General features: G+C 46.1%; 1 protein-coding gene across 2 annotated transcripts in view; it reads left to right on the forward strand.

Annotated features, from left to right (window-relative positions):
- Positions 1 to 373: 373 nt before the first annotated feature.
- The window catches only part of BLTP3A (bridge-like lipid transfer protein family member 3A), a 108,520-nt gene continuing 90,873 nt past the window's right edge, over positions 374 to 18,020 (forward strand). The window contains exons 1-2 of one of the 2 annotated variants that reach the window (XM_088461164.1): positions 374 to 724; positions 15,517 to 15,576. In XM_088461164.1, coding sequence (XP_088317290.1) covers positions 681 to 724; positions 15,517 to 15,576 — 104 coding nt within the window. In that variant the 5' untranslated portion in view covers positions 374 to 680. The remainder of the gene's footprint in view (positions 725 to 15,516; positions 15,577 to 18,020) is intronic. The other variant, XM_088461165.1, reaches the window with a different exon arrangement.

The following is an 18,020-nucleotide window of genomic DNA, read 5'->3' on the forward strand; positions in this document are numbered from 1 at the left end:
CGGGTCTGAATGAGGGCCTGTGTGTGTGGGGTGGTACTGATAGTAAGATTTATGACAACTGTTGCCAATGGGATGGTGTGAAGTGTTTTCATAATGGGGCCTATGGACAAGGGGGGGGTTACAGGGTGCAATAAATAAAGATTGAAGTAGTTGCCATCGCATCGAAAAAAATAAATAAATAATGATAAATAATAATGAGCATTTCAGCTAAGCGTCCCAGTATTCGCCGAGCACTTTTCCTGTACACAGCTACCCCGGAGCCAAGCTCCAGCAGAGGGAGCTATGGTCCCAGGTGAGTGGGAGTGCCCTTGCTGACCAATGCCCTGCTGAAGGCGGCGGGCTGGTTGTTCTTTAGTCGGTGTAATTGTAGCGTGCTCTGTTGTGATGCGCCGGCCGGTACCAGGTAGAGGCAGGGGCACATCCCGGATATTTCCATTGCTTACACCGTTACCACTCTGCGCATCAGAGGTTCTGTAGCATAAGGCACCATTTTAAGTGTACCAAGATGGCGGCGCTGTAGCTGTGGTGTTTCCAGGGAACGGCCGTCACTAGGACTAATGCTGCTGCCTCTCTATGGTAAGGCTGTGACTGGGTCACCGCCGCTGCCGCTGAGATGTAGGTGGAGGACCTGAGACTGGAGCAGCTCAGCAGCATCGAGCATAAGTCACACTGTCTCCAGCATGGCCGGAATAATCAAGAGGCAGATCCTAAAGCACTTATCAAGGTACCGGCTACTGACGGGCGGGAGCGTCATGTATCGCTGGCATTCCAGCACACCTCCTATGGGCAATAACCACTGGGAGGCAGATTCCGCTGGGTTTAGTAGGAGAGGAGAGTAGCTGCAGGACCGTGCCATGGGTGCAATGCCATGAGAGTAGCAGTGTTACTATATTTAAATATTATTGAGCTTCTTTTGGTCAGTGCTGTGCTTGTGGTTTGTTTTACCTTTCAGTAACTGAGGGGCTTAGACATCAACACTAAAATATCGATGGAGGTAATTAGGTTTATAACTCGCATGAATTCATCACTCCTCCTCCATCAGTATTTATTCCAAAAAGCTATTCATTTTTGTGATGACAGCTTTTCAGGAAATAGAAACTTTTCCCTCTCTACACTAACTTACCGCAGCTGTAATGAGTGCTGTGCATGCGATGTTACATTCACAAAAGCGGTGCATGCGCAATACTGATTACAGCTGCGGTAACTCTGTGTCTGTCAGTGTATGGGGAGTGTGGAAATTAACGCGGGCAGACTTAACAAGACGATATCAGTGATCTCTCCTGTATTAAGTGTTACTGAATACGAAAAAAACGGTAATTAAGGAAAATGTCCTTAAAACTTTTATTTTAGTGTTGATGAATAGGCCCCTGAGAAGCATGATGAGGTGACATCAGCCCATTATTGTGGATGTAGATTTCAAATACATAATTGGGCTGATCTCAGCGGGTTACCAGTGCTGTAAGCTCTGTCTGTTCAGTTGTCACTGCAGGGTCTATTTACTCAGATAAAATCATTTTACAAGTTTCTCCTCGACTGCCATATTCCACGACCCCGGTCACTAAAGGGCATTTACAAAAGTTTAGTGCAAATGCTGTTTTGTGACGTTTCATCCACAAATGCACCTGTAATGTAACTTTTACTGTTCTGTACAAATCTTTGCATATCAAAATAGTGTTCACATTTATGGAAAAAGTTGCACATTGTAATGGGAATTGAGCCTGAGGGGTTTTATGCCAAGTGCAGATTAGCCACAGAAGTGTACCAAGTTTTGCATTGAAGTGCAAAAAAAAAAAAAAAAAATGAGTTTGCTGTACAGCATATTAGCAGGCTTTAAAGCTAATAATAATAGAGCGCTTGTAATACCCCTTTTACACCAGAGCTAAAACCCGGGTAGCTCCTTGGTGTAAAAGGGGAAAGGGTTGGATTGCTAGGTCGAGTGACCCGGCAATCCAACCCAGGTAACTAATAGGGTTTAACACGGGAATAACCCGTGAAACCCTGCTGTGTAAACGGCGCGATCCGGGTCACAGTGACCCAGATCATGCTGCACGCATGTCTGCCGATTGGCCGGCTTCAGTGGCGCTTGGAGATGACTTAATCTCCAAGCGTCCACTTCAATGCCAGAAAAGCCGGGTCTATGCAGACCCGGCTCCTGTGTGAACGGCGCCGGCTCGGGAAAATCCTGGGTCGGCGCTGGCTAAATTCTGGGTCTGATCCAGATTGGAACTCTGTTCCATTCTCCAGGTCAGACCCGGAATTTAGGTGTAAAAGCAGTATAAGTGTCTGGTTGAAAAAGAAATCCAGACACTTATAATATAGCTAATTATGATAGAGCATTTGTATTTATTAAAGTGGAGCAGCTTATCCTATAGCCTACAGTAGCACAGTATTACAAAAATAATATAAAAAAAAAAATATATATATATATATATATATATATTTTATTATTCTTTCCCAGGCTTATCAGCAGTGCTTGAATCAACTTCTACTTTTATCGATACTCAATTTCAACCTTACATTTTTGAAGGAAAGTGCACTGAATGTGCTCTTAGAGCAGTGTTATAAAAACGTCCACAAGTGATGCATATAATAAATATTGGCATGATGTGTCCTCCTCAAATCATTAGTTTGAGCCATGAAGTAAACTAAATTGAGCAGTTTGACAAGAAAAACTAAACAATGCAGTGACGATCAGGATGGACTTTATTATGACTTTTAAGGGGGATTCAATTGTTCTTACAGGCCCATCGGAGTTGTTCAATTGTTTCTGCCGACGGGTGCGAATGCGTGATTTTTGCTTGCACCCTTTTGAGGTGGCGAGCAAAAATCATTCAAAATTCCCTCTTTTGGACGCCCAAACTGCTGTTGTGGAGCGCTAAGCAGGACTTTAGATGGGTTTAGCCGCTTTGCGCAGCTAAATCCAGTCTATTTGGGCGTGACATGTGAGATTTCCTGAAACAATTGAATATTGCCTCGTCATTTTAGACAGACAATTGGGAGCGCAAACATAATTGAATTCCCACCTTACTGTTTCCACCATATATGTTTTCCTGAGTATTTGCAAACCTCCAAAAGTAGAATCATCATCTTTTTATGGGGTGGGTTCAAAGACCAGGAAAACTCGGTGCACACCTTGAACTGCAGTAGACTGTATATTCCTATTTGCCTACTTGACGGTCATATTTTGCCCTCACTTACTATATAGAGTATGACATCCTCCTGGTCGCAAAGATGAATTACTTGTTGAAATTCAAATGTTTTAAAGACCAGTACTGTTAATGCTTATTAAATAGATGAGTTTGGCCTGGTGATTTCAGTTATGCAGGTATTTGGTTTTTACAGGCTTTTGGAGATCTCTTGTATATTGTGCTTTCGCTTCATTGATTATTTTTTTTCCATTTCTATGGACAGTTTATCTCATTTGGTGGTCTGACATAATGGGTGATGTAAACATTGAAATGCTTCTTTGGGTTCTTCCTAGGACACATTGTCCCTTCTTAATTGGCCACACAAAACTTTTTTGAACGTGGGATTTAGGTATCTGGATTACAGGGTCTAGCCATCATGAAAGCTTTATGGTAAGATTTATTACGTAAGATTTGTTCCTTACAGAATATTACTTGCTGGTATACATTCAAGTAATTTCTTTGTTTTGTGAGTTATGCACTAGAAATCAATTCTAGTGTATAACTCATTCATTTATACACTAAAGTAGTTATAAACTAAGGGGTCTATGTATCAAAGCTTGATGAGAGAGAACATTGTGAGATATAAATCAACCAATCAGCTTCTAACTTACTTTTTATAGGCTGTGTTTGAAAAATTACAGTTAGGAGCTGATTGGTTAATACTTTTTCTCTCACAATTTTATCTCTGAAGCTTTGATACATAGGTCCTTTAAGTAGTTATACAGCATTCGGTATGATTTTCCGCTGACCGCATGGCCGGCGGTTCAAATCCCGGCAACGGCAGCCCCGACAGAGGAGAAAATCCCGATCGTCCTAAAGGTAAGTATAAACTAATCTAATTCTACACCCTAACCCTCCTATAGGGTGCCTATCCCTAACCTCCCTCCCCCCCTTCCCCCGTGCCTAACCCTAACCCTCACTCCCCCTAGCCTAACCCTAACCTCCAGGGGGGGTACCTAACCCTAAGTCCCTCCCGGGAACCCTAAAACTAACCCTCCCCCCGCTGCTGTCCACATCCGGCATCGATTCGATCGGGCGTAGCTAAAATGACAGGCATCGAGATTTTGACGCCTGTTATTTAACCCTTGCCGGTATTAGACAGTCGGGAAGCAGGCTGTCGGCATTGTGACGGCTGGCTTCCTGAACGTATATCAGTTATACATAATGGGGGAGATTCAATTGCTTTTAGTGCAACTCTGGTGTAATGGGCGCAAGATGGAGCAATTCAATTGTTGCTCACTTCTGGTGCGAATAGCAGCTGGAGCACACATTTCTGCTCACACCATCCTGAGGTGGTGAGCAGAAATGTGCGATAAGTCCGTAGTTTGGGTGCGCTAACTAGGACTTTAGATGGGTTTAGCCGTTTTGCGCTGTCGCAGAGATGGCTAAATACTGTCTTTCTACTTCAGGGTCCATAGGGTATCCACAGGATACCTTGGGGTATAGGTGTGACGTCAGTCGCAGGGCACCAAAGAGTTAAGCTTTCAGCCTCCCAGGATGCACTAGGTCCCCCTCCTATACCCCACCCCCAGGCCAAGGCACCTCAGTTTAGTTTGGTGCCCGGCCGGAGTCGGGTGCACCTGTTGGAGTGGGGGCTAGAAGAGCCCCTGAAGCTTTTTCTTCATGCAGCTGTGGCTGCACATCTGGATGAACAGCATGGACAGTCAGTCCTGACGTCCATGCTGTCTTCCCTACACCCCGCCGGTACCAGAACGCCGGTACTGATCCGGGGATGCTGGTGGGCGTCTGGGGTCACAGCTAGCGGTGACCCCAGATGCTCCGGACCATGGCCGGATTCAAGGGGGACAGAGGTAAGCAGCGGGGTCCCGCGGTGGGTCCCCGCTGATCACATGGTCCTAAGTCCCCAGGCAGGGGGCTCCCTGGGGACTGGCTGCAGCGTGGAGCCAGGCGACCAACCTGCGCTTCCACTACCCCCTGGGACAGCGGACCGCAGCAGAGCGGTAGCGCTGCGGCGTCCCAGGGGTTAAATGCATGCCAGGGGAGCGCGCCTTCCCTGTCTCACAGCCGGCGCCTCCCCCGCTGCACACAGCCCTCTCTGCACTGTGCTGACTGGTCCTGTGTCAGCGCTCCTCCCCCAGGCCAGCTTCTCTCTGCTCCTCGGCGGCCATCTTCTCTGCAACGCATGGTGAACGCTGCTGGAAGTCTGGAAGGAAGCATCGTGGTCTGGGTCCCCCCGCATACCTCTCCTCCGCTGTGGCTCAGGTCTGTGTATGCAGCGCTGTGTCCTACCAGGCCCTGTGTCTGTGTAGTTGAGTGATCAGCGCTGTTAGTGCAGGAATTGTTATTTCTCTGCATTGTATGTGACTGTGCTAGCGCTGCCTGTAACTATTCTTCACTAAACTGTCAGCTTTATTACTGTCCCTGTTCTTTCTGCTAAAGCCCTTGCGGTGCGGTGCTGCAGGGTGGTCTCTCGCCTATTTAATACTTAATTGGTGAGAGAGGTCACATACGTGGTGCCATCATGTCTGAAAGTGATTTTCCCCTCCGGCTACAGTGTACCACGTGCAAAGTACCGTTAGCGGAGGGGGAGGGTAGCGCGGAGGGCCTTTGCCGGCAGTGTTGTCCATGGCGCGGCCTATTACGGTTACAGCACCGGTACAGGAGCCGCCCTGGGCTTGTTTCGCTCAGGCGTTAACAGCTTTAGTGGGCCAGTTAGCTCCGCAGCCCGCGTTTACTCCGATGGGTTTGTCCCAGCAGTCTGTGGTGTCGTCACCCATGCAGGGGTTCCCACGACAATTGGTGGTACCCCACAGTCTCCCTATTTCCCCGCTCCCGGGTTCTCAGGAGCCAGCGTGGGTTAACTCCCTGACGAGTTCTTTACAGCACTTGTCGGATGTATTGCAAGGGGAGTCTGTGATGCGGCCTCATAAAAGGCCGGTGGCGTCTCTGTCCGCTCCTTATGAGGATGACGAAGGGACGTCTGATGATGGGGAGATTCTGGATCCTTACGATCAGGAACCTTTCCATACTAAGGACGCTGATGCTAAGTCCAAAGTATATATTCCTGGACTTATTCGGGCGGTCCGCACAGCCTTGGTGATTGAGGACGAAGTTCCCCCAGCGGCTAAATCTAAGTATGCCTTTTTCAAAGATGTGAAGGGCGATGCCACAGTCTTTCCTCTTTCGGGTCAGTTGGTGGACCATTTAGAGGAGGCGTGGAAACAACCTGGCAAAAGATACCAGCCGCAGAGACGCCTGGCGGTGGCTTATCCGTTCGCGGATAATTATTTTGCTAAGTGTGAATCCCCTCCACAGGTGGATTCTCACGTGACCCGTCTTGTCCGTAGTGCCACATTGCCGATGCCATCCATGTCCTCCCTTAAGGATGCTACGGACCGCAAGGTAGAAATCTGCCTGAAGTCCGCTTATTCCCTTGCAGGGGGGGCAGCACGGCCGGCTATGGCCATTTGCTGGGTTGCCAGAGCGATGGAGCGCTGGGCGGATTCATTAGAGGCTTCTTTTGAATCCGACTGTCCGGCCGAACAAGCCGAGTTGATTGGCAATCTCCGTGATTCGGCCACCTACATCAACGAGGCGGCTCTAGACATTAGTACTCTGGTGTCTAGAATTTCTTCAGCAGCGGTAGCTGCTCGTCGCACCTTGTGGCTGCGATCCTGGAAGGCGGACGCAGATCCAAGAAAGGTCTGGAAGCGTTGCCGTTTACCGGAGAAGTTCTCTTCGGTCCGGATCTGGATAAGATTGTGGCCACGCTGGCGGCAGCCAAATCTGCTTGTCTCCCGTCGGCCGCTGCTCCTTCTGGTTCTGGACCATCGTCCTTTCGGTCATCTAGGGCCCAGGGCAGGCCCAAACCACAGTCGTTTCCTCGACAGGCTGGCCCTAAGAAATCGGGCAAGCCCCGGAAACAGGCATGGAGTACCAGACGTCCGGCCCCCAAGCCAGATGACAAGCCTGCGGCCTGACGGTCCGGGTCTCCCCTTGGGGGATCCCAGGGTGGGAGGCCGCCTGCTGCAGTTCTCCCGGTGTTGGTCGTTCACTACGACAGACACTTGGGTTCTGGAGGTGGTCTCTCACGGGTACGCCCTCTCCTTCCGGCACAGACCCCCGGCTCGATTCTTCACCACGGGTCTACCATCAGACCGGAACAAGGCTACGGAGCTGCGGAAGGTATTGCACACTATGCTCCAGGCTGGAGTTATAGTGCCTGTTCCATTCTCCCAGAGGGGCCAGGGTTTCTATTCAAATCTATTTTTGGTACAGAAACCCAATGGGTCATATCGTCCGATTCTCAACCTCAAAGCACTCAACAAGTCTTTGCGGGTCCCGAAGTTTCGGATGGAGACCCTACGGTCCATCATTCTGGCGCTGGAACCTGGGGACTACATGGTGTCATTGGACATACAGGACGCTATGGCGGTCATGGCGGCTTCTCTGCGGCTGCAAGGAGTCCGCATGTTGCCGTACTTGGACGACCTGTTATTGGTGGCAGGATCTCCAGAGCTCCTGTTACACCACTTGGACCTGACCATTGCACTGCTGCAACGGCACGGCTGGCTAATTAACTGGCAGAAGTCCACTCTAATCCCGTCTCGGAGGATTCTGCATCTTGGAGCCTTATTGGACTCGGGACAGCAAAGGATCTTCGTGACGGAGGACAAGATCTCTGCTTTACAGTCAAGGGTGCGCAGTTGTCTGCACAGCTGCCGGGTGTCCTTACACTCGGCGATGAGGTTACTGGGCTCCATGGTGTCGGTGTTCGACATGGTGGAATACGCCCAGTTTCACTCTAGACCTCTGCAGCACCTGATCCTGTCCAAGTGGAACGGGCTGCCTCAGTCTCTGAAGTTCCAGACGATTGTGCTCACCCCGGAGGTTCGCCTGTCCCTTGCGTGGTGGTTAAAGATGACCCACCTCAACAAGGGACGTCCGTTCTGGGTTCCAAATTGGCTCCTGTTGACAACGGACGCCAGTCTTCGGGGCTGGGGAGCAGTTTCGGGTCCACACTTGTTCCAGGGCAGGTGGACACCGACAGAAGCGGAGCTTCCAATAAATATCTTGGAACTCCGTGCGGTCTTCAATGCTCTCCTGCAGGCACATCGGTTTCTCCAGGGTCACCCGGTGCAGGTCCAGTCGGACAATGCTACCACCGTGGCCTACATAAACAGGCAAGGAGGAACTCGCAGTCGGGCGGCTCTCGTAGAGGTCTCTCGGATCCTGGTTTGGGCGGAGCGCAATCTTCCGGCCATATCAGCGGTCTTCATCCCGGGAGTGCTAAATTGGGAGGCGGACTTTCTAAGTCGCCAGGACGTTCATCCAGGGGAATGGTCCCTGCACCCGGACGTTTTTCAACTACTGGTGGACAGGTGGGGTCTTCCAGAAATCGACCTCATGGCGTCCCGGCACAACAACAAGTTGCCGGTGTACGGGTCTCGCACAAGAGACGAAGGGGCGTCTCTGGTGGATGCTCTGTCCGTCCGGTGGACGTTCAGGTTCGCATACCTGTTCCCTCCGGTCTCCCTTCTTCCACGGGTAATCCGGAAATTCAAACAGGAAGGAGGGACGCTCCTGTTGATAGCTCCCGCGTGGCCCAGACGGCACTGGTTCTCAGACCTTCAGGGTCTGTCCGTGGACAGTCCCCTGCGGTTGCCGCTACGACCGGACCTTCTGTCTCAGGGTCCTTGTCTTCACCCGGACCTGACTCGGCTGTCCATGCTGAGGTCCTGGGGGTTTGCCAGCTCTGTGGTGTGTACCATGTTACGAGCTCGGAAACCGTCTTCCGCGAGGATATACCATCGCGTGTGGCATACGTTCTTCCAGTGGTGTCGACCGAGAGGTTATGCACCGCGGGAGTTTCGTCTGTCTCGGATTCTCGCCTTCCTGCAAGCGGGACTAGATCATGGGCTTCGCCTTGCTTCTTTGAAGGTACAGGTTTCGGCCCTATCTGTCTGGTTTCACCGTAGGATTGCTACAATCCCGGATGTGCGCACCTTTATGCAAGGTGTTCTCCGTATTCAGCCGCCCTTTGTTCCACCTGTGGCGCCTTGGGATTTGGCTGTGGTCCTGAGGACTCTCCAAGGACCGCCGTTTGAACCACTGGGCTCAGTGGATATTAAATGGCTAACAGCTAAGACTGTTTTCCTTCTGGCCGTTGCTTCAGCCAGACGTGTTTCTGAGTTAGGGGCTCTTTCTTGTAGACCCCCTTTCTTGGTTTTTTCATGGGAACAGGGCAGTGCTCCGCACTCGGCCCGAGTTTCTCCCCAAAGTTGTTTCCCAGTTTCAGGTTAACGAGGAAATAGTTGTTCCGGCCTTTAACTCACCGGGTCTTTCCGTGGGTGAGGCCTCTTTGGATGTTGTGCGGGCCTTAAGGACTTATGTGGACCGCACTTCTTTGTTTAGGAAGTCGGACGCTTTGTTGTCCTCTATGGCTTCTGTAAAAAGGGTTGGCCTGCTTCAAAGCAAACTTTGGCAGCCTGGATCCGTATGGCTATTTCTGAAGCTTATCTTCATGAAGGCCTACCGGTCCCTCCTTCTCTGAAGGCTCATTCCACTAGGTCTGTGGGTCCTTCGTGGGCAGCTTGACGTGGTGCCTCGGCAGTTCAGATCTGCAAGGCTGCTACGTGGTCTTCTGTCCATACCTTCGTGAGGTATTACAGGTTTGACACCTTCGCCTCTCAGGATGCTTCCTTCGGGCGGTGGATTCTCCTTTCTGCACAGGAGCGTCCCCACCCTTAAAGGATACTGCTTTGGGACATCCCCAAGGTATCCTGTGGATACCCTATGGACCCTGAAGTAGAAAATATGAGATATGGTAAGAACTTACCCTTGTTATCTCTATTTCTACGAAGTCCATAGGGTTCAACAGGACTCCCGCCCTGTCGCACCTGTGCTGCAGATGGGCTTTGCTCTGGTCACCGGTTTTCCGTCTCCCTCTGGTGAGAATGTGATTCTTGTATGTGTCCAGATCTTTGTTCTCTCTCTTCCTTCTCCTCCTCCGGCCTATGGCTTGGTAACTAACTGAGGTGCCTTGGCCTGGGGGCGGGGTATAGGAGGGGGACCTAGTGCATCCTGGGAGGCTGAAAGCTTAACTCTTTGGTGCCCTGCGACTGACGTCACACCTATACCCCAAGGTATCCTGTGGAACCCTATGGACTTCGTAGAAATAGAGATAACAAGGGTAAGTTCTTACCATATCTCATATTATTTGGGTGTCCTGTCTATTTAGACCCTTGCTTCTAGTCTCCCTCTCGGAACAAACGGACAGTCGGGGTCAGGCACTGTTTGGGAGTTGCCATGTCTTGAGAAGCATCTTTTAATTGTAGTTAAGAACATTGCAGTAATGTGCTTGTGCAATCAGTTCTAAAAGACAGTCTAATTCTAAAAAAACAAAGAGTGATAGAACGAGACTGCACTAATAGTGAAGAGAGTATAAATTAGTGTGGAAATATAAACAAATAATGCTTAGCAGTATGTGCATAAAAGGTGGCTTGTCTTGTTAAACCAAAAAATTATTTATTAAACTATAAATACATATAAGCAGATGAAATCAGCTGTGTTAAAAGTTAACACTCATTTTGAATTACTCCATGGAAGATGAAGTTTATAATTTTTTTGTGTAACAAAAATATAAACGAAACAAAATGATAAATATTGGATAATTGATAACTAAAATAATAGCAATGTTGTATGGCTTCTCTTAAAATAATAATGATTTAAAGTTGTTGTTTTATTAGTGGAATTTTTTATTTATTTGTATTAATATAAATATATTTTTATGTTATAGGTTTGTATCTATTTTTACAAGAATATAACTGTCAAAATACAACATATTTAATTACATGGTTGCAACTATCTTGAATACTAATTAACATTGTGGAATAAAGAGACATTTCTCTGTACAGGTTGATTTGGATCCAAATGTTATTAATTGAAGAGACTATAAGATACAAAAAGTTCTTTGATAAGAACGAAATGTGTTTATGAGCGTTCAGCCAGACGCAAGCAGACTGCCTGAAAAAAAAAAAAATTTTTTTTACTTAAGTGAATGGACTAACTCAGTGGTTTCTAAACTTTTTCGAATCATGGCACCCTAGAGTATCAGCATTTTTCCCACGGCACCACTGGGCTAAAAGTTTATTTTATTGAGAAATTCAGAAAAAGTTAAATGAAGTAAATTGTGCTGATATGTCACCCTTAGGTTCAGTTATTTGGTGGTTGACATGGCTGTGTTTGTTTTTATCCACATATTTTTGATTGGCAGTCATTAGCAGTGATTTTGCCTATCAATAATTTTATTTGGTACTGGACCACCAACCCGAGGCACCCCTGCAAGCGCCCTGAGGCACCCCAGGGTGACACGGCACCCAGTTTGGGAACCACTAGACTAACTGCAAGTCAATCTTTGCATAAAATTTAATTAATTCTATCTGGCAAAATGAAAGTGGTTTCAGTGTTCTCCCCAGAAAATTTTTCCAGCCGGGTGGGGGCCTTCGCAATAATAAAATGTTTTAAACCTTGACCTTATAATGATTTGAAATAACATTTTATATATTAATTCTCCACTTCTTATTAGAGGCCCAGTCGTCTGATTATGAAAAAACTGCAAAGTCTGTAGGATCTGGTTCTTTTTATACAGCTCCCAGATACTGTCCCCACTTGCAGGCTCCCAAAGTGCCGGGTGGTAGGCTGTTTCTTGCCGGGTGGTGCACCCGCAAAAAACAGCCTGGGGAGAATACTGGGTTCCCAGACCCTCCCCAAACCACGGAGGGTTAGCAACAAGTCAGGCTTCTAGAAGCTCACCCGTTAAGGTACACAGCATTTCAGCTATACTACTGGTTTCACCGGGCTGTTCACTCCTGAGTAATATAGCAAATACCTGTACCTAATTGCCACTTGGGCGACCTGTGTCCTGCAAACATTATGCCGCATAATAAGGCGCTCACATCAGCACTTAAACTTTCAAAGACTGAAGATTACGGGACCCGCACTTTACATTTTGGAGGGAATACCCCTAAAAATTGGAGTCCCTCTGACCTTTGGGCATTACCTGGTAATTTAGCCTTGCATTGTTTCTCACTCTGATATAAGGGACTTTATAAGCATTGTTTTACCTCAGTAGGCAGCTGTATCAATACAAAATATATTTTTTGCACTAAGCAACATTGTAATTATTCATAGACCCATTGTAGTGTTCATTCTAGCACCCTGCGTCTGTCACAAGCAACATTGTATTTATTCATAGACACATTGTAGTATTCATTCTAGCACCTGCACCTGTCACACTAAGCATTGTTTTACCTCAGTATGCAGCTGCATCAATGCAAAATATAATTTTGCACTAAGCAACATTGTAATTATTCATAGACCCATTGCAGTGTTCATTCTAGCTCCCTGCACCTGTCACAACCCGAGCAGTTCCTCTTTCCTACCTGGGGTGTTGCTGCTCTGTTGCATCTAGAACTCTGGTCGGTTTCTGAGCAGTTTGTTGCAGCAGCTGAGTGTGCTAGAAGCACCAAAGCAGAGAACGACACCCCAGGCAGGAAAGAGGAACTGCACGGGTTGTGACAGGTGCAGGGTGCTAGAATGAAGACTACAGTGTATAGTTTTATTGTTCCTTACTGTGTGTTTTTTCAGTTTATATTAATCTACTTTATATGTATTTATTTAGTTCATAAATATTTATTTTTGAGAGGCCACCATTCACAAAACTTTTTTTTTTTTTTTTTTATCATCGCTAATTTATAACCTCTTCACTGATAGCACAGTCTAGTTTTATCCCCCCTTTTTTTTTTTGCGGGATGCGGTTAAGAGACCACTGCCCAGAATGCCGGCCGTCGGAATCCCGACGCTGCAATTTCGAGCAGGGACTAAAGATAAGCGTCTAAATCCCGACACCTGTCTTTAGCCCGAAGCTGAAATCCTGACGCCTGGCATCCCGTACGAAGGTAAGCTGGGCAGGGGTGTACCTAGGGGTCCGAACGCCCCTGGCAAGTAAGAGACTGAAGCCCCCCATCCCCCTTGTCAGTTAGTAAACAGATATAGATATACTGTACCTACCACTGCACATACATATACATAGCACACATACTGTACATGGCACACCACACACACATTGTACACACATACCTGGCACTGCACATACATATACACATACCTCCCAACTTTTTCCCCTTGGTAGTAGGGACTTGCACGCGCCGGATGCGTGTGCTTCTGAAAAGGGGGCGTGGCCTGATCATAAAGGGGCCGTGACCTCGTGACACGCCCCGTTTATATCACTAAGGGGCGTGCCCAGCATCTCGGAGATGCTGGGCTGCCACGGACTTCCCCCCTGTGCTGTGAATAGATGCTGTGCGCATGCGCACAGCATCTATTCTCGCTCTGCATACACGCTGCTCTGCATAGCAGAGCAGCGCTGTATGCTTCCCACAACTCCCCCCCCCCCCCCCAACCGCGGGACAGTCCAAAAAAAATGGGACTGTCCCACTAAACGCGGGACAGTTGGGAGGTATGTATACATAGCGCACACACGCCTTGTACACACATACCTGGCACTGCACCTACATATACATAGCACACACATACTGTACATGGCACACCACACACACATACCTGGCACTGCACCTACATATACATGGCACACCACACACACACTCACAATCACATAGCTGGGGCTGAGAGGAGGAGATCGGCAGCCGTGGCAACACATACTGTGAGGAGGGAGAGGGAGCAGCTGTGGCTTAGCATGCGCAGCAACTCCCCATCTCCCTCTGACATTCTGAGCTCTCTGTAGCTGTGCTCGCGGCAGCGTTTGCCGTTTGTGTTGAGATGGAGACACAGCTGTCTCCATCTAAAAAATAAATAATTTGACTCATCGGGGGGGGGTTAGCTGCGGGTGGCATTTGCCTGAGGAACCGGCCGGCGCCCCTGGCAAGTGCCATCCTGGCCAATAGGAAGATACGCCCCTGAAGCCCAGGCTTTCTAGCTGTTAGCCGCTGGGGGAGGGGGGAGGTTAGGGTTAGACACCCCTGGGGGGACTTAGAGATAGGCACCACTGGGGGGAGGTTCGGTTTAGGCACCTCCGGGGTAGGTTACCGTTAGGCACCACTAAGGGGGTGTTGGGGGGGGGGGGGGGATAGTGGAGGGTTAGGATACTTACCAGGCCTAGTCGGGAACTTCAATGTTTGTGCTTCCGGCGTCTGTATTTGGTCTGCCGAGAATAGATCTGGCGGCATTACATGCCGATTCCGTTTTTGCAACTAAATGCACTAATACAGATTTAACATACATTCATTTAATTAAGCTCTCTGAAAAGGGGTGTTGCTATGTGACCACTCCTCCACTATCCCATTTTGAGTGTGAGAAATTGGTAACTATATTCTGCAACGTTTCTGTGAAAATGTGTTCTTTTCCAAATGCCTGGCTGTGATTAGTTCTCAAAGTGCATTTCCTTTGCTTGTTTACATATCAAGCTTTAATGATAATTAGAACTAAATATTTTCCCAAAAATCTACTTTACGTTGTTCTAAAAGGGGCCTATTGTATTAATAATCATTGAACTGCATTGATTATTAAGTATCCGTTTCGCTGCCGGTATTTTCATTTTTAATGTTAATAAAGGGTACTGCGACCTGGAGTGCTAATTAGTTTCTACATAATTTTATGAAAAAAACAAAAACTTGATAAATAGGCCCCGAAATACCATCAACTTTGGGAAACATCAACCTGGCAGCTCTTATTCAGCAAAGCTGAGGTTTTAATACCTATACTAAAAATGGTATACAGTCATAGGGAGAGATTCACTTATGTTATTGGGCTCCCTAACCAATGGGCACCCGACGGAGCCATTCAATGGTTGCTCCGTTCGGGGGCGCTCATAACTCCTGATGTGGTGAGCGGAAATGTACGAGAAGTTGGCACTTTGGGCGCCCAGATGGGAGTTTGGGAGCCCAAAGCAGTACTTTAGATGGGTTTAGCCACTTTGCACAGCTAAGCTCGGTGTTGTCAGATGAGCACGTAGCGCAGGCGTCCGAACGGAGCATCAATTGAATTGCTCTGTCTGGCACCCATTAGGTTAGACGCCCAATAACCGAATTGAATCGCTCCCTAAATAATGTCGACATTCACAATGTCAGCTTTGACATAATGTTGGCATTGTGAATGTCGAAACAGGATTTTAGGATTAGACTTAGGTTTACATTTAAAATCCCATTGTTGATATTCTGAATGTCGACATAATATACCACACCCCTAAAAATATTTATTTTAAAAGCAATGTATTCCAGAGAGATTTTATATTCTATGACCAAAATTACTTTTTATTTACTCTTTGCTTTCTAACAAACACTTTCAACAGGTTCAAACAATTATATAACAGAACACAACTGAAAAGATTAAGGGGAAGGCATACCGAGAGGTAAATTATATTATAAAATTACAAATCATGTAGTAATAATAGAAAATATTCTATGCAAGAGATAAAGGGGCCTATGTATCAAAGACTGGAGAGAGATAACATTGTGAGAGATAAAGCACTAACCAATCGGCTTCTAACTTACATTTTGAAAAATGACAGTTAGGAGCTGATTGGTTAATACTTTTTCTCTCACAATTTTTATCTCTCATCAAGCTTTGATACATAGGCCCCAAAATGAAAAAGTATTCTAAAACTGACCTCAATATCTTGTAAATACATTTCAAGGACATTACACAACGACACTTTAGAGATGTCTTGTTGGTTTGCCAAATACTGTGAAGTTTAACTAGAGTTTATTGCATAAGCCCTCTAGGAGCATGATATAATTTACCCTTATCTCCAATTGACTTGTGATTTTAGTTAGAACAATTTCATGGTCTTTGTATTATGTCAAATGAAGGTCAAGCAAACAGCACTTAGGCATACCGAATATGGTTAAAGATAAAGTATATTTATTTTTAGTGTATGTATTCAACCAAACCATGAAACTGGGAAGTTACACCAATTTCACAGTTATCATTGATTTTCCAAAGTCTGTTTAAATGCCAAACATTGTGATTCATGAATATTTTAGCCATAAAGATATATATTTTTTTAAATTAGAAGTTTGCTGGTGCTTTTGCCACCCCTGTTTTGGGCTGGTCACATTCCAACATCAATATCCATAATTATTTTTTCAGAAGACTTTAAAATTTTAGAAAATAGCATTTATTTGATTATATTTCCTAACGCGGCATAAACGATTTACCCCAAATGGCCTAGAAAGTGTTTTTTTACATTGTCTTTAATTGATTTAAACTAGATAGAGACACTACATTACAGTGTATACATTCTAACCAATAATTTCCTATATTCCATTACCATCGAACGCAGGATGCAACTCCCTCGCTGATAGATTCAGATATCTGGAAATAAACAGTGTGTCAGTTTAGTACCAAACGTGCCATGTCTATCATGTTGTATACCATTAATATCAAATACATACATTTCACATCATAATAACTTTAATATAAACCATAATGTGCAGGAACCTTTTATGAGTGCTTGTATATTTATGGTTATATGTAAGTATGTGTCTACATGCAGCGTAAAAAGGTGCGCTGTACAGCGCATAACATGCAAAGTGTGTTTCTATTTACAATAGCAACTGTATATATGTGTGCACGCATTGTGGATACACATGCGATCATTTAAGTGTGTGTGTGTATATATATATATATATATATATATTATATATATAATTAGTGTGTGTGTGTGTGTGTATATATGTGTGTAGTTTCAAGCAGTCACTGGCTACTATCAATATTACTTCTGTCTGAGCTGAAAAAAAATGACAGACAATGGAGTTTGTCCTGTTCATAGATGGAGCAAGCCTTAGCAAACAGTCTGATAATTTTAACAAAAGGCTTTCCTATGTTTATTCAGAATAAAATTGTCAGTCCCTCTTAACCACATCAGCATGGGACACAAGGCCTACAATTTCTAACGATCGCTAAAAGTCTGACAATTGTTTCTAAATTCACATTCAGAACACTCTGTCTGAGCATATCAGTGTCTGTGTTATACTTCAATTGCCACAGACATACTGTTTCTATATGTGAAGTAAACACTCACGGTATCTTTGTGTATTCTTAATTATTTGTCACAAACATGTCCACAAGACATGTCTGCCATCACTGAATATATGAAGTCTTTAAAAATATATTTATATATTTGTATCCGTGCGCATTTATTATATATATTTTTAACAGTGTGCAGTAACACGGCAAATGTACACATTGCGAAAATAGCGCCGTGCACAATGATATACCGACTACGCCAGATGGTGTCCTGCAAACATGGCGTCTTCAGATATTAATTTTACAATTTAGGGATCAGCCAACCATCAGGCTTCGAAAGGTGTCTTTTTGTGGGTTTTTATTGCGTTTTTTTTAACGCAATTAGCGTCAAGGGGGGTGTAAAAAGGGTTTAGGGGGGTTGCCGCAATTTTGCACCCCAAGACCCAGATTCTGCACTTTTTTCCACCAGGTATCCATAGGCGAACTATTTCGCCTATTACATTGCATTGCGTTATCGCACCGGCGAAAAGGCGCTGAAATTGAATACAGGGATAAATGAAATCGGTGAAAAAGTATCGCCGAAACGGTCTTTTCGCTCCAAATTGAATACTGCCCATAGGGTTCAATCCAATTAGGTGCGAGTTGGGTACTGCGAGCCATTGTCACAATGAACTTGCACTGCGAATTTCATTTGCAATCCAATTCCAAATTCACATTGCCTTTTTAAAGGAAATTTGCTGGGGGTTTTTTGTGCGCACCACCCTGAGCATGTGAAAAGGTAAGGGAATCTATATTTGAAGGTAAAAATGTCAGGACACAGTGCAG

This window comes from Taudactylus pleione, unplaced genomic scaffold (assembly GCF_031769625.1).
Source record: "Taudactylus pleione unplaced genomic scaffold, aTauple2 ptg001021l, whole genome shotgun sequence".
NCBI classification, from domain to species: domain Eukaryota; kingdom Metazoa; phylum Chordata; class Amphibia; order Anura; family Myobatrachidae; genus Taudactylus; species Taudactylus pleione.